We start from the raw sequence: 24,218 nt of genomic DNA, 5'->3' as shown, positions 1-24,218 counted from the left end.
TCGTGCCTACTCTTCATACGATTCCCATTGTTTACTACGAGTCAACAGTACTTTCTGTGTCTGATAAAAAAAAATTATCAAATTCTGTAGGTAATGCTAACTTTTTGCAAACACCAGAACTCGTTTTGAGAAAACTTTGGATCCCGCCTAGCAAAAAGAAAAATGAGAATAAAAATAAAAGAGTAATACTATTTATCATCTTAATTTTTATCATTTTATTAGATGATTGAAGATTATTTATTATATTTTATTTATAAATTTATCATCTAATATCATATTATGAGATGACGAAGAAAATGATAATGAAAAAATAGAACTCACATTTGCAAAGTTGGAGCTAGTGTTCACAGCTACACTACTGGATATCAATGATTCAGCCTATACCCAAAGCGAGAATATTAAGATGGAGAACCGTCTTTCAGATTCCAGAATTAGCAAATGATATGGTTATCTGTCGCATCAACAACAGAAGCCAATACTTGTTGAGATTGATCAGTAATGCCTTCCATTCTTGCTTTCTTGCGTTCACGTTGCAGTCTGAAGTCCTCTCTCTTCCTTGCTCTGTAACTGTTGGGGTTCTGATCTGGCTGTATTTCTCGTGGATAAACAATCCTTAGTAGTCCAGGTCACTCTGGAATGTGTAGTTCTTTCAAACAAGAGATCCAAGGTTTAAAAGCTTAAATGCCAAACTTATCAAATTTTATGAGTCCATCAATCATCAACGAGAAGATGGTGTGGTCCTTGCCAAGCTGGATGTTCTTCCCTGCATGGAACTGAAATATTGCAAACTGGAACTTTCAGATGTCATGTACTCGGGGGATGAGGTACCATAAATTACAAGTCCTGGTGTTTCTAATAGGGTAGCCTGAAAGTATAGTGTAAAGAGGTGGGAAACTAGGATGACAGTGGTATGCCTGTTGTCCCACTAAGGAAGTTCATGCGATTCATTGTGTTCCTATTAGTACTGTCTTTCTATATTCTACATGATTTCACGATCATAAGCAGAGGCAAGTAAATGCATCGTGTAGCACCCGTGAACCAACTCACCCAAAGGGACATTCTTCACACAAAGTTCCCAGTCCTAATTTTTGCGCTAGCATAACAATGTCCATTTGCATGGGCACCCCCACAGAATGCTACAAGCCCTTTAGTGCTGGAAAGGATTAATTATCCATCCATTATCTATGTCCGAAATGTAGCTTCCAGTTCCCACAACTGGTTTGCAAGCCACAAAGCTAGCTCAAATCAATTTCTCCTCGAAACTACTAATTATCACCAACATGCGACACTCAATTAGAAAGAGTATCCTCCCTGATATCATGATCAAACCATGGACATCATGGTTGGAATCAAATGCCTTGTATTCGAAAAGGTAAAAATTAAGATTACAACTCGAGCTTCTTTGTAATCATTACAATGCCAATTCCACCTAGGTAGGCTAGTTAGGAACCATTGTAAGCATATTTATCATACTCATTCAACTCCATCAACTTAGTGGGGCCTTATAGATCTAGCCAATTCCTAAGGAACAAACTTTAGTACTTTTTTTTCCCAATTATATCACCATGAAGCATCGTATCCCAGCTGAGAAAATATCGATCTTTTAAAGACGTGGGATTGCATCTTAATCATATGCTCTGTGAACAGTGTACACAGTGGACATCGCAGAACCGAATTCAGAGTTGATCGAAATCTGAGGAAAGACATTCTCCTTTTTTATTGGTGCAGTACTTCTATTGTCGTTCACAAAATAGTATAATATCTTCTCAAACGCAACGCATCTTTTAGAACATGGAGGGTATATATATACACCTTGGTCCCGCGCTGGCGAACGATGATGAAGCCGAGCTTGGCGGCCCGATCGCCGTAGATCTTGAAGCCGAGTCTTTGGCCTCTGGAGTCCCGGCCGTTCTTGGTGCTCCCGGCTCCATTCTTGTGCGCATTTTGAACGGTCAATGGTAAACTCACGGAGGTCGGCTTGGGTCGACTCACCACTCGTATGGAACCCAAGTCGCCCCTGACGAAAGTTTACGAGGAAGAGCTCGGAGAAACTAAGGTGAGTGAGCCCTCTGAATGCCCCAGATTGGTTGAGACTTACTGCCATTTTTTTTTTCAGATTTTTTTATTTCTTTCGTGAAATTTAGTCGAAAACGGTTCTGGAGGAAGACGAAGAGCGTGTGCGCCGGTGGCAATCTTATCTTCGGAGTCGGAGACTAATGGCTCCCACATACGACACAAGACGGCATGTCGTTGTGTCACATTAATTGGGTCGGGCCGTGTCGTGAAGTGGTATATAATATTATAAGATCTATCTTATATCCTTTCTTGCTTCTTTACTTTTAGTCCCGTGAAATAATATATACATTAACTGAGCCCACTTTGAAATGAGTAATATAAACTCTCATTTTATTCTAATCACTTAGTAAATTAACACTTCAAATGGGGTCCGTTTCCTCATATTAATACAGTTGTGAATAGATGTCTTAAAAGTTTATTTATTTATTTTTTGAAGTAACTTGAAAAATGGATGAATTCTTGAACTACCTTAGAATGAAAAGAAAAAAAAAGTTTTTCCAAGGCAGGATAAGATCATCATATCTTACATGCTAGCATTTAACACCACTTAAAATCAATCATCCAAACAATATATACAGCAAGCTTTTAAAAGTAAATTAAGGTTAAGGGAGAGGGAGAGGGAGATCAGGGGTTGCTGTTGAGCAGACTTTCTATCAAAATCACTTCCATTGCTGGGATAATTTTGTTGAAACCCCAACACGGGGAGATCAAGATTCTACGTACTCTTCATGTTCTTTAAATCTCATAGATCAGGAAACATTAATTTGGTATCTTTTTATGAATGTGCCTCATGACTTTAATAAGACACGAGTTGCCTTGTCTTCATCGTCAAATATCAACATATGAAATGGCTAGAAAAGTATATCCCACTTAATAATATTGGAAATATATGTTTGATGATGCATTTCATCTCCCATTTCTTTTTCTTTGCTGCCTTTTGATCTGATCTTACTGTGAACTAACTTAATTACTTTTCATGTCATCCAAAAAACTGAAGCAGACATGCCCTCTTGGGTGACAGCAAGTTAGGCTACCTCGATCCGAATCAATAGTAGATGTATGAATTCGACCAGCTGCACCAACAAGCTGCTTTCTTTCCACCAACATTCAAACTCTCAAGCCATATCCTCTTCTATAGCTATTAGCTTCCTCACTCTCAAGGCACATCGAGTTTTATGAAAAAAAATATATATATTCATAAATAACTGTAAATTATACGTATTAAATTTGAGATGATGTCAAATTAGAAGACAAACGTACAGACTATCAGGATAAGTGATCCTATGGTGCATTTAGACAAACAGCAGGAGAGCATGCATGCACTGCACTTCGGGGTACTTGTAACAAACAATAATATTATTTTTCCTTGTCTATAAATAATACTCAAATGAAAATACAGAGAGAAGAATTCATGCATTTCTGTTTTGTTTCAACAGAGACCAGCTAGCTGCTAGAAAAACTCAGAATAATATGGGGAATCATATCGGCCCCACCATTACTTAACCACCATAATATTTTTTCTAAATGTTGATTAAGCGTAGCTTGTACAAACCGACAAAAACAACCTATCACCTACATCAGAACGCACAGATCAGAAATACATATAAAACGTGATGTACAAACGCCTCTAGCACAACATCTTCATTTGCTCCATCGACTTCTCGTTTGTGTACGTTTCTACCAGTTGTAGACGTTTCCGAATTCCGACCCCATACACAGGGATAGAGACATGCCCGGAAATGAGGACATTTAAGTCAAAGTACGAGATAAATTAGGGGAACTGCCCACGTGTCATTCCACTCTGCCAATTATTCCTTGCTACGCTGCCATGGCACAATAAGGGTCGAGTTCCTTCATCCTTGTCGGTTCTTCCTTATATATTACAAAATCGAAGCCCCCACTCTCATTTCATATCGAGGAGAGACATGAAGAATAATCATCGCCGTTACGTTCCCGAGAAGTCACGTCTCCTCGCCTTTCTCACGGCCGGCGCCATCACCGCCGCGCTGCTCCTAATAGGCTTCAGCCGAACGTCCAACAACACAACCTCCTTCCTCTGCTCCATGACCGCTACGCACGTCCCCACAGAGGAGTCCACCGAGATCCCCACGACGCCGACCCAGCTCCTCGCCGTCCTCCACTACGCCACTTCTCGCGTGGTCCCGCAGCAGTCGTTCGCCGAGATCAAGATCTCCTTCGACGTGCTCCAGTCCCTCGCGCCCTGCAACTTCCTCGTCTTCGGCCTCGGCCACGACTCGCTCATGTGGGACTCGCTCAACCCGCGTGGCAACACGCTGTTCCTCGAAGAGGACCCCAAGTGGGTCCAGACCGTTCTCAAGAGCGCCCCGGTCCTACGCGCCTCCACCGTCCGCTACAGCACGAAACTATCCGAGGCGGACAACCTCCTATCCACGTACAAATCAGAGCCTGACTGTTCCCCCGCCAGCGCTCGCCTCCGCGATACGAGTTGCAGGTTAGCTCTAACGATGCTGCCGGAAGAGGTGTACGAGAAGGAGTGGGACTTGATAATGATAGACGCGCCAAGAGGGTATTTCCCAGAGGCGCCGGGGAGGATGGCGGCAATTTACTCGGCGGCGGTGATGGCACGTGCTCGAACTCGGCCTGGGGTGACGCACGTGTTCCTACACGACGTGAATAGGAAGGTGGAGAAGGTATATGCAAGGGAGTTCTTGTGCATGAAGTATAAGGTCAACGGCGTGGGGAGGCTCTGGCACTTTGAGATCCCTCCGGCTTCTAACATGACCGATTTTAGCAGGTTTTGCTGATCAAACGAACCCCCTTTTTTTTTTTTTTTTTTTCAATTTAAATTCTTACAGTTATTAAAATATATCTGTGTATGTTTGACAGTGAATAATATATTATTGATTAATCACTTCAGCAAAACTCATTATCTTTTAATGACAGTTTTGAGGCAAGATTAATTCTTTGCAAGATATGGATTTACAACCTGCGTCATGTTTATATATGAAAATTAATTTACGTACAATACTTTTTTACAACACTTTAACATAATGATATTTTAAATGAAGAATATTTTTATAAAATAATATTACTTTATAAAAATACACTAATCTCAAAATATTATTATAAAAGACATTGTGAAATATGATGGCTGCGTATCATTATTCATTCGTAAATACAGATATGGTTTTAAACTCTAGATCTCTTTGGTTACACTTGAATATGTATCCTAATTAATAGTAAGTAAAAAAACCGAATCAGATCATGCACACCTTTATTCGTATACTTATTTTTTCTCTATTTCGATTCCATTTTAATTAGTTGGGAGTTGAAAAAAGGCACAATGGTTTACTATTTTTTGAGGTAAAATAATTATTATTAAGAGATTACAAATGGTGATATTAATAAGTAAGTATTTATCCGTGACCTTACAGCTTATTGACATATATTTATGAGTATCGTATAATTAAGAAAAATAATTAAAGATCAAATTTTCATATTCCAATCCGTTGACTCGAGATGTATTTTAATTAATACGTGTCTTGTGTTAATATTAATAAAATAATAATGATTAAATTTTTAAATTCTATATCTATAACTTCTTCGTAGAAGTATGGATATTTTGGTAGGTAACGAGAAGAATTTTTATTAATAAAATAAGAACATGACAGCGCAGTAAACGGATAGTTTATACAACGTACGGCCATTTTGCCGACCATTACTATAATCATTAGTGAGGTATCTTTTTCCAACCAAGGTGTGCGCATGGGAGCATGAAGTAACGGAATTGGCCATCTTAACAGTGAAATCCCACCGTTAAGCTTTGCTCAAACTCGAAGCAATATTTCGTGAACAGGGACAGTAAGAAAAGGACAGTGAAACCCAATGACTGGAGGAGATGAGAGTGGGACCCACTCGCCACTACCGCTGGTAGCACTTCGCCATAGAGTTGCAATGCTAAGATCATTGTCCATTTTCTTTAGTTTAAACCACTCTTATTTTTATTTTCATTTTCATTTTCATTTTATAATAAATAAATCACACCATTTTCTCTAGACTATTCGGGCCAAGATCCGAGATATGAGTATGGGTCTGCCATTAGCTGGGGGGCCTAAAGCAAAAGAATGAGCCCAAAAGAAAGATCAAATAAAATGGCAAAGTGTGAAGAGTGGGATTTGAACCCACGCCCTTTCGGACCAGAACCTTAATCTGGCGCCTTAGACCAACTCGGCCATCTCCACAATTGCTCTTAAACGACTCAAAAATTAAATTTATATCGATTTAACAAAGTCCAATTCCAAGAATTATCTTCCACTTGTTATGTGTCTAAATTTAAAAGCAATATCAAACAATGATTTGCTCCAAACTGTCGCATGACCAATGCATTCAACACCACCCCCACGCTCTGCATGCGTGTTCTACACAATAGTAGAAGCCCTCAAAACCCTAAATTTTGGCTTTGTTTTCAAGTGCTAATTAAAGTGTTCAGACAGTCTCATCATAATTATGTACCATTTCACTTGATGCCTATCTCAGATGGTTTAAATGAAAGAGATGGCCCTCCTCGTACAAACACTCCATACTTTTTTTTTTGAATGAATAATGGTACTTTACACTTTATATATTTTACTTTTTTTATTTAATAATTAAGAAAGTAATTATTAATATATTAATATTTTTTTAAAATATTTGAAAAAAAAAATTAATTAATTTTGACCTAACGGTACCTTGCAGTGGGAAGATATGAGTAGAAAATAATACTGCTCTTTTTGAATATATACATTAAGAAGATGACATTCTAATTTTATTGATAAATCTTAAATAATAAAATCCCATTGCCGACGTGGGGATAAGAGCCTATGCTCCCCCCCCCCATCACAAAATAAACTGGAGAAATGTCTACTCCCAAAACCTCGCACAACATGCCAATTTGATTTGCACTTTCCATCTCCATTCGTGTACGACCCATTTCACTCGGGTCATTACTCAATAAGAAAATATATTTACAAACGTAAATTATGCAATCGTCATATAATTATTTTGAAAAAAATAAATAAAATATAAGATCTACATGAAAAAAATTAATTTTTTAATAATAAACTACTCTTTTTTAAAATAATTATTCAACGATTACACACTTCACAGCTGTACATAAAATTACTCTTATCCAATTATGTCATTTCCTTGTCCATGTCGTATCCACTCGGGACTTTAGTAATGCTTATCAAATCACTGATTCATTCACACTCGGACCCAATTCATTGCTCCACAGACTCCCTACCCCTTTGGTTTAGGATTCAAAAAAGAAAATCAAAGCACAAAAAACAAAAAAACAATTTAAAAAACAAATGAAAAAAGAAAACAGTCGAGCTCAAAAGTCCAACATTCCATCATGATGCATATCACGAGTGATAACTACAACCACCACGAGTGATATTTTAATCCCGAACTACCTTGGCCTAAACAAAGGTGACACCCTCCGTTGAACAATCTCCTGAATCTGTTCAGATGACAAAACCGATGAGCCCCCTTCATAATTGTCATTTTCCATCTGCTGATGCAACTGCAAAAACGCAATCTCAGTTGAGGTGGGGGGGGGGAGAGAGTTTCTTCCCAAGGATCCACTAAACATGTTATTAATGAATAAATCACACCAATGTGTTTTAACATATTCATGCTGCTGCTAAGTAAATTTTATTTGGGTTCTTTAGCATGGAAGCAGCAGCCTTGAACCTAGAATAGCAAGAGTATAGTTCTTGTACAAATAATTTAAGACCGATTGTCAGCATTCCGTATAAGCCAGTTCTAGCTACAAAGTCCAAAAACGGCCATCTATATAATTAGTATGAAGTAATGAGTTGGTTTATATATGAAAATAGTTGATACTTGATGTTTCTTTTAATTGGTTCAATGAAAAAACCAATCTCCAAGTGCCTTGAGAACCAATTTCTGCCTATGTGAGCTGAAAAGGCATGTACCTTCTCAAGAATTGCAGATTGGTCATCCAAGTGAAATTTGCGCATGTGCTCTAGCATCTCCAGTTGCTAAAAGAAAAAAACAACCATCTCTACTTCAGCAACATCTATTTTCAACCAATATTATTCACCAAAAGTATAAGAAATACCTGTTCCTGCAGTTTCTGTTGACTAAGAATTCTTTCTGCAAATTCCTCTGGTCCAAGCTCAGCTTCATCACAGGCCATCTCTTCCCTGCCATTCATTCCATGCTATGAGTACTACTAGCAGAACAAAGATTAATAATAAAAAAAGAAACAACTACTCGTGTATCAATAGAGGAAGTTCTACCTGAAAAACTTATCATTCACACATAAAAGAGGAGTGGTGAGGGAAATGGGCTCTTTTCAAAGTACAGTACTTTGCCAAGCACAAAAAGGCAATATGTAAAAAGTGGTAGAAGTTTTACGAGTTGGGTGTGAAAGGAAGGCAAGAAAGGAGGAGGAATCCACTTGGGCATGAAAGGAAGGTCAGGATGTCTCACACACAAGAAGTAACGAGCAAGATGACTAAATCATCATCATTCTACACTTCACATACACACATGCACAGAGGGTATAGTGAACTTACTTTGCAAGAAATCTATAAAAGCGAATCATCAAATCCTGATCATTCTCAAAAACCACATTCACTTTCCCCAGGCATGATAAACCAAACGCTGGATCTGTAGTAGAAAAGAAGATATACTTTTAAAGACAGTACAGAAGTTCGGAATCCTATTATGCTGTAACTTATGTATGGGAACTTCTAGGGGGATAACATTGCAAATGATGTGACCAATTATTGCCTAATTTATTGTCTGTATATATAGCCTCCTAATCATAACTGTCATGGATTAAAAACTGACAATTGCATCAACATCTACAACTTAAGATGCACATGGTAAGATTAATGTCATATATTGAGCCTTTACAAATAAACAATCAGATGGTAAATTGATAGAGGCTAAGTAATTTCCCTTTTCCTCTTGAAACTACAAAATGCAAAACCAAGTGATATCATCAAATCCACCAATACAACTTTATGCATTCAGTATATCTTACTTCACTCAAGTGTGTAATGTTACACTATTTGATTTCTTCACAGAGACTCGTGTCGATCACGAAGGGGTAATATCCCACCATATAGATATTTAGACTCAATTAGCCACAAATTTAAAATGGGTTCAGCAGCTTCTCACTAATGCAGAGTGAAGTAAACCACAGGTACCATGTAACTACAGACAAGCAAGCATCACATTTGAACAAATTTAAGTTTCATGCAGTATAAACTAAGCTGACTCTCTTGGTAAATATATCTTTGGTTTGGCAGCACATGCCTGCTGAATGGAGGGGAAGACAAGTTTTCTATTTGAGCAAGACAATCACACCAAAAGAAATGAAAACTTCAAAAACTTTAGTGCACTAGTGAGCATTATAGGCGAGACTTACCAACTCCCATCTCCAGAAATATCTCCTCTTGGATTGCAGTGGTTACAGCTACAGCTTCCTGTACAATGTGATAATATAACTGAGAGCAACTAATTGACGTGATACTTGCCACTTGAAACATCCAAGCGGACAAATTGTATTTTGACACAGTGGTAGCCTGTGCCACATAAGAGGTAACATACTCCCAAATTATAAACATTATTTTGAAGAGATCAGTTCTTATGCAATATCGTTTACAATCAGTCATCCTCTATAAGCCCATAAAAAAGTTGAAAATTGCTTTCCATGTACCATTATACTAGTCCCATTAAACGATTGATGTCACACTTGCCTTTCAAGCCGTTCTGATAGAGAAGGTATATAGCAGAAATGAAAACTCACAACTTCAACGCGCCTACTTCTAGAGTAGTTAAATAAGATGCATTTCCCATATGCTCCTTGTTGACGTCATGTTTCGCGGGCTTGGGCAAACCCACACCTCCAGTGCTGCGATGTGAATTATTTGGCGCCCCAGGCAGTGTTCCGGTGCGGCTGTACGGTGGCAACTCGTACGTCGACGGCAGTGAATGGAAAATAAGTGCAAGAAATAATAAAGGAAGACAACACAAGATTTACGTGATTCAACAATATGCCTATGTCCACGAGGTTTGCAAAGAGAAGTCTCCAATATAATATATATCTGTTTATAATCACTCATGGATTCTCATGCCTCACTGTGTAGAGAAGTTGGAGCCCTTCCTCTCTGTATATTTCCATTGATTCATTGGTCTGGATCGTCCCCTTTTCCTCAATTCAAAAGAAGTCTTCTCATTAGTCTCTCTCTCTTTTCATCTGGCTGTATACTTTATATATATACGCATTTGTTGCATGTGTCAGCTTCCTTTCTTGGCCTACTCTCTTTATGGCCTACTCTAATACTCCCTGCCATGACATGACTTTACCCCACTGGTGTGTCTGACTTGCTCTCTTTTATCCTTATCTCCCTCTGACATTCACAACCCCTATATTCTTTTTGTCTCCTCTTTTGTCCCTAGTGATACCTTGATGGGCTGGGCTCAATTTATGGGCCAATGTATTTTTTCCCCCAACACTCCTCATATTATTAAAAAAGAGCAAGTAACTAGTCGCATCGCTAAATTCCCATCTCAAAATAACTCAAAAGGCTCGAGACAACAAGTAACCCAAATACTCGTGGTAGGCAGGATTCAAATGAATACTATACTGTACTAACCAAGTTGGTGAGAGAGGGACATAAAATTACTAAACCAATGACTGAAACAAATTCCGCAAACCCGTTTTCCCCTTTCCAATAATCGAATGCAGACTATAAGATACTAGGTCCAATTGAAACCCAAATTTATAATCATATGAACAATAAAAAATGACAATAATATACAAATCAACCAACAAGGAGAAAAATGATACGAGGGTAACTCACGTGCTTATCCTCAACAGCGTCTGCAATCCTTTTCTTCACATCTGCAAGTTATTTTCAGAAAACTTATCAATTCAAAAGCAGGTAAATTTATGACCCAAAAGGAAAAGGAAAAACACAGAAGAGCGGAGCCAAAAAAATCTGGAAAGGACACCAGGCAGGGAAGTGAGGAAAGCGAAGCGGTTGAAGAGATGGAGCAACTGTTCTCTAGAGAGGAATCCGGGGCTCTGCAGCTGCGGAGTAGTCGTAGTTGAGACGGCCATTTTTGGACCCCAGAAGCTTTTCCCTGCTCGAATGGTCGTCTTTGACGTGCACACGATTAGATAAAATTCCCGTTATCGATTCACTTCACTTCACTTCAGTTTCGGGGTATTGATGCCAGAACGTTGTCCTTTTTCCCCAAACCCAGCGACGAATTGTAAAAAAAGGGGAAAAGATAGTTTATTCCTTGATATAGAATTTAATGGAACGAAGGGAAAAGGGTAAAGTGGACAACGGGAAATTAACAGTAGTTTATAAAGTACAGAGGAGGATTTGTTCAAGAAAAATTAACAAGAGACAGAATATTGAAACGGAAGTTAGATATATAGACATGAGCGAACAACATTTTACGAAAATTTATCCGTATTTTTTCTCATCACTACTAATTTACTGGACAGAAAAAAATCCACAATTTTAGAACAAATAAAAGAACCACACAAATGTTACAAATTCAGAAATCCTCGTCCAACTTGAAAACATGGGTCCCACCGCCGTTACCGTTGAGGCTGGACATGACGGAGGCCTTCTGGTACTCTCCGACCCTCTTTTCGAAGAAATTGGTCTTCCCTTGCAACGAGATCAGCTCCATCCAATCAAACGGGTTCTGAACATTGTAGATCTTTCCGCATCCGAACGCGCCCAAGAGCCTATCGGCCACGAACTCGATGTACTGGCTCATCAGATCTCCGTTCATCCCCACCAACGCGCATGGTAGCGCGTCGCACACGAACTCCCTCTCGATCTCCACCGCGTCGCGGACGATCCCCTTGACGCGCTGCTCACTCAGCTTCTTCCTTAGGAGGGTGTATAGCAGGCACGCGAAGTCGCAATGCAGCCCCTCGTCACGGGAGATCAGCTCGTTGGAGAAGGTGAGACCAGGCATCAACCCGCGCTTTTTCAACCAGAATATGGCGCAGAAGCTTCCGGAGAAGAAGATCCCTTCGACGCACGCGAAGGCGATGAGACGCTCCGCAAAGGACTCCGAGCCGTCGATCCAGCGCAGGGCCCACTGGGCCTTCTTAGCCACACAGGGGACGGTCTCGATGGCATGGAAGAGGCGGTGCTTCTCATCTGAATCCTTGATGTAGGTCTCCAGCAACAGACTATACATCTCGGAGTGAATATTTTCGATGGCAATCTGGAAGCCGTAGAAGGCGCGGGCCTCGGCAACCTGGACCTCCTTCATGAACCTCCCAGCGAGGTTCTCCAAAACGATGCCATCTGAAGCTGCAAAGAAAGCTAGGACGTGGGAAATAAAGTGTTTCTCGTCGGGGGTGAGGGCTTCCCATTGGCGGAGGTCCTGAGAGAGGTCAACCTCCTCGGCAGTCCAGAAAGAGGCCTCGGCTTTCTTGTACATCTCCCATATTTCGGGGTACTGGATCGGAAACATGCAGAAACGGTCCGGATTCGGAGCGAGAAGCGGCTCTTCTGGAATGGCAGGCATCTTCTTAATAACCGTGATCGAAATAAGGAATTAAAATCAGGGCTTTGAATTTTGGGTTGGTTACAGAGGATCTACGAGAATTGGGTGGATTTATAGACAAGAGATGACTTTGAATTTGAGTGAGCGGGGAATTTTAAATTTTTTGTGCGAAAGAGAAGCTTGCCGGAGAATGAACCCGGTTTGAAAGATATTTTAGTGATTTAAATGGAGGGTGTAACGGACATTTAGGGATAGTTTGGATAGTGGAACACTCAACTACTATTTATTATTATTTTTTATTATTATTAACTATTATTTAATATTTTATCATTATTGTTTTATACAGAATATTTAATATATTCTCATTACCCAAACATAACCTATAATTTTTGTGAATTAGAAAGAATGTATCCTAGGATGTGGTTGGAATTACCTTCACAACATCCTCAATGTATTAGAGCAAATGTTAATGCAAATCCATAATTTGACTATATGTAAAAAAAAAAAAATCTACATTTGACTAGCTAAAAGTTCAAAACTTAAGACTTGAACTATAATAAAACTAGACTCATCTTCAAACATAGCGAGTTACTATTCATAATTGAAACAAATATTTTATTATTTCGTCTACTTTCCCTCGTTCTTTTTTCCTTATTCATCTCATTTTTCTCGTTTTTCCTTTATTCATCTTGAAACGTGCGAACAAACCCCATATCTTCATCTTTAGTCCTTCGCCTTCTTCAACCGCAAGCACCCAAAAGACATGCGTCTTCTTTAACCGCAATACGTTTTCTCTCCGTCGCAAGTCCACATAGCCGTCGTATTCCAGCCCAAAAGGTAATTTCTCTTCCTCACTCCTCTCTCCCTCTTCTCTTTCTATTTTTTCTCATTTCATCGAGTGATTGAATCTGTGTCAAGGTTTGCAAAGACCACCATGTCACAAGGTTGTCTTGCCAGTGGATCATCGTCCAAAAGGTTGCACATTTCCTCCACAAACTGATTTGCGATTTCGGTATTTTGGTTTGTTATTTGGATATTTCTTTGTGGTCATGCGTAGTGTTATTAGGAAATATTTCCATTTTTTCTCTGTGATTTGCTTAGATTTTCTTAGTTTTTTGAATTTAGATTTTCTTAGTTTCTTGACAAATTAATTTGCGATTATCCCCATACTTGGTACGTTTTTATTTTCTTCGGCAAATAAAATAAAAATGGTTTTTTGTTTCATCTTTTATCATCGATTAGATCAGAAGGTCTATGTTAGTTTGGAAGTTATCGTTTTTGGAGATTTGATTTGCTTCCAAATTTTGAAAGTTGGGTGACTTGATTTGCTTGGAAGGTTGTAATGAGAGGTTTGGGAGGACGGGTTTCTTTCTTTCTTGCTTGGAACTCTGTTGCAGGGCATGAGTTCATGAGTTCATTGTCACTTTGTTGGGTTTCTCTCACAAATGTTATCCTTCATTGTGACTTGCTATGAATTTGCCTAAAAGGAAACAGACCATGAGTTAGATTTTGCATTTGTTTATTATGCACTTGTAACCCCTGTTGTGCACTTGTACCCCCTATTATCCTTCATTGTGATTTTGCTATGCATTTGTTTCTTGCTTGGAACTCTATTGCAAGGCACAAGTTCATGGGTTTCTCTCACTCTGTTGTGCATTTGCTATGGATATGTAAACAAATGTAGGAAAAATGCACATTCCAAATGCCACTGTACCCCCTATCTTCAACTCCTCTTCTAATTCTTGAAATCTATCAACCTCCTGAAAATAATATTGTAAGAGAATAAATAGTTTTAGGACCACAAGCAGTGTCATGCAAACTATTTGCTGGCTTACAAACTGCAGAGGCACAAACTAGGAGTAGAACCCATATTGACCCAAACCCATGACCTTAAACTACTATGAATAAAATTATTTATGTACAATTCAACGATACACAAATCCAATTGTATAAAGATGTTAATGCATGGAGATTACTTATTTAATCCAAACAATATGTTAACACATGGAGATTACTTCTTAGAAATTACAGGTAGAAAGTTTATGTACAATATGTAACATTAAACATGCAGTTAGTCATGCTTTAAAAGTGAAGGGGATTTTCTAGTAATGCATCATCTGTCTAACTGTTTATATAACAAATTTGATATAAACTGTTTAATACATGGGTGTTTGGTCCTCTTTGTAATCAACATCTACCTACTTCACTTTTTATATTTGTTTAATTCAAGTTGGTGTGAAACTAAGTCATCTTTCTGATTGATCAAGCATAAAATGGTAGTTTCTATTTGGTTGTTGTTTATTGGTTGCCCTCCAATCAGTTCAATTATCTGTAATATCTATCATGTATGGAAAACGAAAGCAGAGTATATTATGTTGTTTTTGTTGGTTTGCAAGGCAACTGGTATGCATTTATATTTGCTTTGCATTTGTCTCCTCACTTAATTTTTAAAAACAAATTACTTTTAAAAACCAAGGCAACTGAAGTTGAAATCTTGTGAATGTGCTAGAATCTTGTGAATTTGGACTTATATTGGGTAACTTTTATGACTCTTTGAAAACTTAATATTTTTCAATGATGGACACACATTTTGACGATGGCTCATTCTTCACCACTATTTTACAAAGTAGAGAAGGAAATTGTAATAGCACCCCAACGTAATATTCTAATGTTGCGATCTAAGCAACCCCCACTGATTGTGAAAATAAGCATCATTTAAAAAAAGTTTAAAGAGGCGCATCTTTCACTATAAAGGAGGATAACCTCATCGTCTCAGTATGGCTCAATATTTACATCCATGGGATAATGGGTACTAATCAAAAATCCACTCAAATGTGGGAAAGAATTACTACATTTTATCATGAATATAAAAAACCAAACATTGTTGACCGTTTCGAGGGCTAATTGATGAATTGATAGTCCACGATTCAAAAATGGACAAATAAGTTATGTGCATATATAACACATATAGAGTCATTGCACCCGAGTAATGCAACTGAGCAATATAAGGTATGTATCATTTTGTTTTAATCATGAATTTATGTTGGACTTATTTATAAACTAACAAATATTCATTCACCTTTTGTAGATTGAGAAGATGAAGATGTTGTACAAAGAGATGGTAGGATCTAATTTCACAATGGAGCACTGACACTAACCAAAATGACAATAGCACATATCCACATTTGGTAATAAGAGAAAGCCACAAGAAAAATATGTTGGTGAAGTTGATGTTGATTTAGCCGAGAAGGACTTGGAGGTTCTTACTGAGAGACCTTCAAGCAAAAAACTGAGAAAGAAATATAGATGAAGCTAAAGTCGATGGAAGGCAGAGAGGTAGATATCAAAATTGCGTTAGCTAAAATGACCGATTATAGAGCGGCGACTATGGAAGAGTGGAGAAATGCTATGTTGAAGGCATACAAAGAAAGCGAGAAAATATTTGAACTAAAGAAGAAGTTTGAACTAGAGAATAAAAAATTTGAACTAAAAAATAAAAAGTTTGAGCTAATGACGATGATGCTACATGTATGTGACACGAATGCCATGCAACAATAATATTTCCGTAATATTCAACTACCAATTTTTGAGGTTTCGAAATCCCATTCCGGAGGTACATCTACATCTCATTTGACATCTTATGGGGGTGTCTAACTTTTAATGTTGGTAGTACTAAATTTTTTGGAAATTTAGTGGCAGCCCAGCCACATGTAAGTTAGATAAATGTGGCTGGGTAGCATCTAAATTCTTTGACTGTGGATATTATTTTAGAAACTGAACTGTGCTGGTAATTTGTGGATTGTTACCAAATCTGTATATATATTATTTTGTTTGAGAATATATTTTATTAAACTAAATTGTGTGTCTTCATTATTTTGTTGAAGACCATTGAATCCAAGATATCATAATCTGTATATATAAATAATTTGTGTTTAGATTACTTTTTATGTATATTATGCAACTAAACAGAGTAGGAACTTCATTGCACTAACTCTTATAAAATTAATTTGTTCCACTATGACTCTTATTTGATTGTTTAATGAGCTAAAGCTGTTAATCCTATGTTATTTTTAAACATTCCAGTTGGACTTTAAGATGTTGATGATACTAATGTTGGACTATGGACTGTATTGGTACCGTATGAACTGTGTTGATATTTATTTGTAGAATGTGTTGCTCAACACAGCTAATTCATTTCATATATGTTGGACTATGGACTATCTTGAAGATACTAATGTTTATTAACAAATAAGTATTTATTTATTAATGTTTATTCAATACTAATGGCATAATTTTTTATTTATTCTCCTTATTTATGAAGTGTATTTGTAAAATATAAAAAAAATTATCAAATATTATTAAAATATATAATATTATATTTTTATTTTTATTTTAAGATGGCTAGTCCAATATGAACTCACCTAGCTAAAAGTTGATGGTATAGTCAAAAGTTAAAATTCTAGCCAAACTTTAGACTTGGCAATGGCTCCATTGCCAATGACACTTTTGATGAATGTGAAATGAATTTGACTTTGCCTATTCTATCCACATAAATCTCCACATTAGAATAGTTATTTTTTCTTTATATAAAAATAAAATAATATAAGATAAATTTAACTTTGTCTATTCACATCAAATCTCCACATTGGATTATCCATTTATTTTTTATATAGTAATAAGTAATTAATAATTAAAGTCGTGTTTCCTAGATAGTTAATTTACTTGAAGCTGTGCCCCCCAAATATCACCTGGCAATATTATTTTCGTTCAACTTGAAAGCAGACAGGAAAGCAGAGAGAAATAAATGATAAAATATACATTTAGTATATCCATAGTAACTAGCAAATTTAAAAATGATTATGGTGTTCACTTTAGTTAAAATCCAAATATTTAGATTTTAACTAATCCATTATGACGATATTTTGAGGTATAATAATTAAATATGTGATGGATTTAATTTTTAGCCAATTCATTATGGATGCTCTCATAAGCGGATTTATACAATGATTTTGGTTGGATGGTAAGCGCTTTAATTGGGAAGAGGAATGAAAACAACTTCTTAAATTGTTTTGGCAGGGAAAGCTAAGAGGGAAGCTTTGGCTTTAATTTGATTTGATTTGATTTGTTTTGTTATGGGGGGGGGGTTATGGTGGACAATTATCAAATTTGTATAGTGGCGGGATTATGTTTTAGCGCGCTGGTTTTGAAAGTTCGGACACCATTACTAGATTATAAAAAAGGTACACATTTTGTTCTTTCACCATGGCTCCTTAAATGACGAGTGGACGGACTTCTCGACCTAAAATGTTAGGTCCTTATTAATCAGATTGGTCCCCCCACCCCCCTCCCCAATCCCCAAATGCAAGCTATGCGTGTCCTACATCACTCAAAATGCAACAGTACCCAAACATATCAAGCCATGATGATTCGTGGTTAATGAAGCCTCCTGATCTTTTCTTCATTGGTGATGCAACTGGACTTTGTGGCCTGATCATCTACGGCAGCAACTGGGTGGGCCACTCCTCTTGAAATATTTTTGAAAAAAATAAAAGAAAATTTATTGCAAATAATGTACTCGAGTATTAAGCCTAAAGGTACCTGAGTGCAGGTTTACAACCATAGGAGGAGGACCAAATCATTTATTTATTTATTTATTCATGAAACCCACAAGCTTGTCATCTATTTGTTTCTCTCACACGCGTATATCCAAACGCACACACATAATTATTAATAATATCAATATATATTGTTTTTCGTACCACGCTATTCATAATTCCTATCTATAAAATGCTGTTGAAGTCCATAAAGATTATCACGGGAACGATATAAAGTCTTTCATGTCAATTTATAGTCAACCAATCTAATAAATCTCAAAGCTTTCTGCCTAAAATTATCGAGGGTCGCAGCTAGTTTTTCTGTTCATCCTAGCTTTCTCAAGGGCAACATTAAAATAGAAACCGTGAAGCATTCCTGGGACATTCAAGAATTAATAAATAAATGAATAAAGCTTGTCCGGGGACATGTCTTTTTTGGTTTCGGCCTTTGAGCTGGCGGATGGTAGTTAATGGGGGCACTGTGAATATATTTAAAGAAGCAGTTATGAGACTGACCACTATGGTTGTGGTAGTTGCTCCGAGCCTTTACGTAGCTCTTCTACTTTTGTGCCTTATCGTTCCTAGCAGCTACCCTAAGTTGCTCATCTTCTTTCTCCTCCAAAAGGGCTAGCCTTTTTGGCTTAAATGTGAAGTAATTGGCACTTTCTGGAATGGGTTTGCAGAAGTTTCTTCAATTGTGTATTTTCCTAGCTGTAATGGCGGTGGGAGTATTAATAAACTCAGCTGAACCCACTGTTCTTCTCCGTTTTACTCGTGTACCTGCGCCTCAGTCAAGGTTCTCTACTGCCATTTTTAGATACTCTGTTCAAAGACTGAATGGTTCCAACGCATGTAAAAACAATGGTTGTTCCATTTCCTGCGAGGTACCATTCGCTTTTTGTTTATGCTCGATTTGAGAGGTCTGCACTGCGCTGATGTGCATGTTTGAATCTTGTATCCCTTCTAATTTGGTTGTCCCATGTGGGGGGAAATATAAAATATCTTAAGCATTGGATGAAACCAATAAAAAAGATCAAACAAGGGCCCCTTGCTCTGTACTTGGTTTTTTTAAAGCATAGCTGGTGGGAAGTATAAAGGCATTTTCACCAGTTTCCTTTTAACGTGCTTGGACATTAACTTATCCAGTTTTTCTCCTCCACATCCATTTGATGCTATCTAACAGGTTTTCAGTACTAAATAAATGCCCTTAAAAGGAATGGTGTAATGGTGTAATGGATTAATGTATTTGATTATCAGCTATCTTCTGCTTAGGTCATAAAGATCTCCTCCATGAACTTAATTAATCGGTTTGTTGGGGAAAATTTGTGTTTGGACAGCTAGATGGGCAAGCTCTGAGACTTTGTCCGGCTGATAGAATAGTAATGAAAAACTTAACTGTAAACCGCAAGCACAAATTTGTTCTCAATGTCACCACTTGGGATGGAGAGACAAACTGGTCAGCTTATTCGTGGTTCATTGGTAAGCACTCCTGCCTAATGTTGCAGAAGTTGGGAAAATACTGTCGAAAGGAAACTTATTCCTTTGTTGCATCATTGTTTGTCAGATACAATACCGCCAACTGCAACGATTCACAGCGAACAGACTTATACCAATGCGGAAACATTAGCCGTTGATGTTACATTCAGTGAACCTTGCACTGGACAGGGTGGTTTCAAGTGTGTAAACTCATCCAACTGCAATGTAAGTTTGTTTCTTGCTCAGAAACTTATGTTTTATTAATGCAGATAAGTAAATAGACCATATTGTTGCTACGTGCGGTATTAATTTGTACAGTTCATGCTTTAATATTCAGACGTCTTTGTAGGTCATGCTAAATGGTCCTGCCCAGGTACGAGCATCTTCACTAAGGATTATGGAACCTGGAATCAAATACGGCCTAGATATACTTCTCTCCTCGAGAAGCATGTATGGACGAGTGGTGATCACAATGGCAGATGATTTTTGTACAGATAAGGCAGGAAACCATTTCATAAGAACAAATGGTTCCACAGTAATCATTCACTTTGGTGAGATATCAGTCCCTCTTTCCTTTAACAATGTTTCTATGTCTAGTCCTACTTTGACACTTTCACTACTTAAATCTAATGGCTGTCTTAGATAGGAGGCCAGTGCTGGTGGATTTATGGACGTCTGTTTCATCCTATGAGTTGGTAATTAATGGGGTTCCAAGAACTGTGCTTGCCACAAACAAAATGGAGGACATTGAAATCTTCCTGGATTTCAGCATTCCCATTATAAATTCAACAGAGCAGATCCTAAGGGCATTACATGCAAACTCGGGTACCTTAATACCTGTTCATGATAAAGTTCGAGGGAACCGCCGATTTGTTTTCGAAGTAAGTATTGCATTTCAACTTTTTCAAAGTAACGGCCTCTTACAAACTATCGATTACATCTGATTAATGCGATCAAATGAATTGTGGCGATATGCTGCTTACTTTTCATTTTGTAGATCAAGAACATATCAAGTACAGAAATCATCACAGTTGAACTACAGGCTGGTTCAATAATTGGTCGGACAGGCACTCCAGTCTCACCTGTTGCCTCAATTACATTCCTATTTGGTACGTTATTATACAGGATTTGTCTCCAATTTAATTCCGGACTACTTTTCAGTGGCACCAGTATTAAGCTAATTGCTATATTTTTCTCTAGATTCCACAAGCCCCTATGTATCGTTGAGTACAAGCTCACCAAGCATTACAAAGGAGTCTAACATCAATGTCATAGTCGAGTTTACAAAGCCAGTTTTTGGCTTTAAGGCCTCCATGGTAAAAGTGGTTGGGGGGTCACTGATAAGGCAGGTGCATATGGAGTCTCTCAGAATTACTGATATAATTATATCATCTATAACAGTCATGCTGCATTAGCCCACAACACCATAATGTTAATTGAAGGGTTAAGTGATACTTTAATTGTCTACTTTCGTTACTATAGGTTTAAGGAACATTCAAGAGCTCTCTACTCGTTGACAGTCCTGGCAGAAGCTCAGAATTTGTTATCAGTTACCATTCCTGAAGGGATAGTAAAAGATATTTCAGGAAATCTTAATCTGGGATCCAACCAACTTGAAGTGAAACATTGTATGACAATTCATGTCTCTTACTTCTGTCTTTTTATTTCCATTCCTTAGCAGTTCTTCATTGCTTACATTTTATTATTGCTAGGCATTCAACCATTCAGCGTTTATGAGTTAAGAGTGACAATTTATGGCAAATTAAGCATTATTTTTAAGTGATTGAGCAGATACCTGTTTGTATGGCTTCTTCTCTAACGATTCTTGAGTTTCCACAGATTCAACCCCTGCAATATCCATCGCACTACACACATTTGTGACGGCGGGAACGGTTTCAACAGCACTGGCAGCTGCCATTCTTTCAATCTCATCTGCAAATCTCGGAGCAATCAGCGCTGTTGCTTCTGGGAGTAACCATGCTATTGCTTTGGACCCATCACTGAATTTACAGGTAAATATCAGAGTTTTTATTAGAGAGAATGGCTGGACACCTACACGTGTTTGCATATTTAACAAAATTTTATTGCAGGGAATGGTTGGACATCTGCAAGTGTTTGTCCTTTCCGACTGGTTCTCAGCAAACCATCCAATCGAATATTCTGAGACAACAAAAGGTCTTACGTGGATCATAGCTCGCCAAAAGCTTCCATGGAATAGGGGTTGCGCTTCTACATGGCCCAACTATATTTATTTAGCTGAAGGGAACCTTGCAGGAAAATTGAGTGGCTTTGGAAGGTCTTCTCATGAAATGCCTCACCAGCCAATTGGCTTAAATATGACCAACTCATCTTATACACAACCTGAACGACCGTTCCCAATCAAGATTGACCCTATGTCGGCTTGGCTCCATGGAAAGCACGACATTAGCTTTAAAAGTACTGCTTTTGGGCTACCTCTCGACTCCAATGAATACTTCATCCATTTCTTGGTATGTATCCATTTTCTACTTGTATGTTGTATAATGAGAACATTCTAAATTGGAGTAATTTGTCTTGTAGAGAGGAGAGCCAATATCTGCTAGCGATGCTGTCAAGACGCTGGAGAATTACAAAGGGTAGCCCAACAATTTCCTTTACATCTATTATAATACTGGTCTTAGAATACTGCCACCTGCACTAGACTCTAGGCCTGCAAAGGCTGCAAAATTTGTAAAAGAAAGGAGCTGTCTTTGTGCAAGCTTAACTTGCTTCTGTTGGTGTGGTTATAAGAATAATGCTGTGAATCTTTCCTGACAGGTGGCGAGACATGGAAATGAACTTATTCTGGCTTGCTGTGGGAGGTGGTAGTTTACTAATACTTCATTTTCTATTAATAATTTTCCTAAGATGGAGAACAGGAACACCAGCACATGGGATACTTTCAGTACCCAGGTTTGAGCTTTTTCTTCTGATTCTGATGCTACCTTGTATCTCTCAGTCTTCAGCTTTTGTCATAAGAGGTAATGAAATTGAAGTTTATTCTTCTTTGTTCAATTCATTCTGTCAGGCATGTTATCAACTGAAGAGTACTATTATTTTGCAGGCGGTACACCGGTGGGCATCATCATCGGGGCCTTGTTGTTAGCCATCCCTGCAGCATTTGTTTTATCAGTGTGCCTCTTTCTCATAATCGGAATCTTCACTGGCAGTTTTTCACAGTACAAAGAAGTGAAGTATGCAACCATAGAAGAACCATGGTGGACAAAGCTATGGTTCTTCTTCACTGGCAGGCCTACAACTGGAAAGTGGTTTTATGGGGAAGGGCTGTCTTCATCTTTCCTCCCACGCTTTGGAATTCTCTTTGAAAGTTGGAAGGGTCCTCCTTCGTTTATCTTTGTTGATCAGATTGACAAAAACAGCATACCAAAGTGGACTGGAAGTGGCAAAAGTGGGATTGGTAGAATGCAAGCAGTCAGCTCAGATGACAGCAATGAAGAAACCAGAATACCTAGATCTAAAAGGCTCTTGGGTTGTACTAGATCCTCCTATATCATTCTTGATCTTTTAAGAAGGATCAGTTTGGGTTTCATATCTGGAGCATACTCATTGCCGAAATCAAGCCAAAGCCTTTTCGCATTGACAATCACACTGTTACAATTCATGTATCTGTTTTCTCTCAAACCACACATCAGAAGGGGAGTCAATGTGGTGGAAAGTGTTTCTCTCTTGTGTGAGGCAGGCATCTTTGGTCTATCGCTCGGTATCAGTAGCTCGAATCTGGTTGAAGCAAGAAAGTTAGGATTTCTAATGTTGGCTCTCCTTTTCTTTACCTTTATTGTCCAAATTATAAATGAGTGGTATGCACTGATCAAATCAATATTAAGACTGTCACAGTCTCGTGAGAATTCTTTCAAGCTTGGATTGAAGTTTGCTGCTAAAGGACTTGTCCTGCCTTTCCTTCCAAGGCAGTATTGGTCGAGAGTCATACCCGCAACCTCCCAACCAAAAACTGGGCTAGCTCCAGTCCTTCCCTTAAGTCCAGAAACAGAGCTGGAAAGAAGAAATACAAGAGTACAGTCGGTTAATCCAATTAGCTCCATGACTGCAACAGTAGTCCCTGTGCTCAGTCCTGGCTCACCAGGCCCCAATGTCATGCAAACGACATTTCCCACGAACTCAGATGCTATCCTCAGTGGGATGAGATCAGGGGATGGAAAACGGCTAAAGGGAATTAAATTTGAGCCCAAAAGCGAGATGAAGAAGTTAAGGGAGTTGGCAAGGGCTAGTTTCTCAGGGGATTCAATGCGCGAGGAAGCTAGTACCAGCTATGCTTTTCGACCGCACTCCTCCGCTGATACCTCAGGAAGTTGAGAGCATTCAGGTCCGACTAGCCAGAATTTAGCCATTCAAATTTCTATCACTGCTCATTTTCCAAAACCCTGTACATCATTATTCTATCGTAGGAATTTGGGTTTTGAGTGTTCTGTCGATTCTCCATTTGAGTATTCTTTCTTTACGTTAAGCATCATCATAGGAATTTGGGATAGA

The 24,218-nt window shown here is 38.2% G+C and overlaps 4 protein-coding genes, 1 non-coding gene and 1 pseudogene across 7 annotated transcripts; 2 read left to right on the top strand and 4 right to left on the bottom strand.

Annotated features, from left to right (window-relative positions):
- Window positions 1–285: 285 nt before the first annotated feature.
- On the bottom strand, window positions 286–2,164 carry LOC109021877 (annotated as a pseudogene).
- A 1,340-nt stretch (window positions 2,165–3,504) lies between these two features.
- On the top strand, window positions 3,505–5,062 carry LOC109021873 (probable methyltransferase At1g27930). The gene has a single exon (XM_019004600.2). It carries the CDS (start codon window positions 4,002–4,004, stop codon window positions 4,860–4,862), a length of 861 nt encoding a protein of 286 aa, XP_018860145.1. The 5' UTR covers window positions 3,505–4,001; the 3' UTR covers window positions 4,863–5,062.
- A 1,156-nt stretch (window positions 5,063–6,218) lies between these two features.
- On the bottom strand, window positions 6,219–6,299 carry TRNAL-AAG. Its single transcript has one exon. It is a non-coding gene; the product is annotated as a tRNA-Leu (tRNA).
- Window positions 6,300–7,206: 907 nt separating this feature from the next.
- On the bottom strand, window positions 7,207–11,757 carry LOC109021889. The gene is made up of 7 exons (XM_019004622.2): window positions 11,092–11,757; window positions 10,941–10,981; window positions 9,503–9,560; window positions 8,643–8,736; window positions 8,183–8,267; window positions 8,037–8,102; window positions 7,207–7,621 (listed from the first exon to the last, which is right to left on the bottom strand). Exons 1-7 carry the CDS (start codon window positions 11,198–11,200, stop codon window positions 7,508–7,510), a joined length of 567 nt encoding a protein of 188 aa, XP_018860167.1. The 5' UTR covers window positions 11,201–11,757; the 3' UTR covers window positions 7,207–7,507.
- Window positions 7,410–12,801, bottom strand: LOC109021887 (ribonucleoside-diphosphate reductase small chain). Its single transcript, XM_035694133.1, has 7 exons — window positions 11,092–12,801; window positions 10,941–10,981; window positions 9,503–9,560; window positions 8,643–8,736; window positions 8,183–8,267; window positions 8,037–8,102; window positions 7,410–7,621 (listed from the first exon to the last, which is right to left on the bottom strand). The coding sequence occupies exon 1, from the start codon at window positions 12,640–12,642 to the stop codon at window positions 11,650–11,652; it is 993 nt and encodes a 330-aa protein (XP_035550026.1). The 5' UTR covers window positions 12,643–12,801; the 3' UTR covers window positions 7,410–7,621; window positions 8,037–8,102; window positions 8,183–8,267; window positions 8,643–8,736; window positions 9,503–9,560; window positions 10,941–10,981; window positions 11,092–11,649.
- Window positions 12,802–18,753: 5,952 nt separating this feature from the next.
- LOC109021874 lies at window positions 18,754–24,154 on the top strand. Of its 3 annotated transcripts, none has more exons than XM_019004602.2 (13): window positions 18,754–19,011; window positions 19,553–19,694; window positions 19,780–19,916; window positions 20,041–20,242; window positions 20,334–20,572; window positions 20,689–20,800; window positions 20,892–21,036; window positions 21,174–21,319; window positions 21,531–21,703; window positions 21,782–22,180; window positions 22,251–22,306; window positions 22,488–22,690; window positions 22,774–24,154. In XM_019004602.2, exons 2-13 carry the CDS (start codon window positions 19,598–19,600, stop codon window positions 24,039–24,041), a joined length of 3,177 nt encoding a protein of 1,058 aa, XP_018860147.1. In that variant the 5' UTR covers window positions 18,754–19,011; window positions 19,553–19,597; the 3' UTR covers window positions 24,042–24,154. The 3 variants fall into 3 exon arrangements, with proteins under 3 accessions (XP_018860147.1, XP_018860146.1, XP_035550024.1); XM_019004601.2 differs by having other exon boundaries at window positions 18,754–19,099; XM_035694131.1 differs by lacking the exon at window positions 18,754–19,011 and adding an exon at window positions 19,026–19,099 and having other exon boundaries at window positions 19,557–19,694.
- Window positions 24,155–24,218: the final 64 nt, after the last annotated feature.

Source organism: Juglans regia, chromosome 1 (assembly GCF_001411555.2).
Source record: "Juglans regia cultivar Chandler chromosome 1, Walnut 2.0, whole genome shotgun sequence".
NCBI classification, from domain to species: domain Eukaryota; kingdom Viridiplantae; phylum Streptophyta; class Magnoliopsida; order Fagales; family Juglandaceae; genus Juglans; species Juglans regia.
The sequence above is the reverse complement of the archived record's forward strand: the minus strand, read 5'-3'. Positions and strand labels throughout refer to the sequence as shown.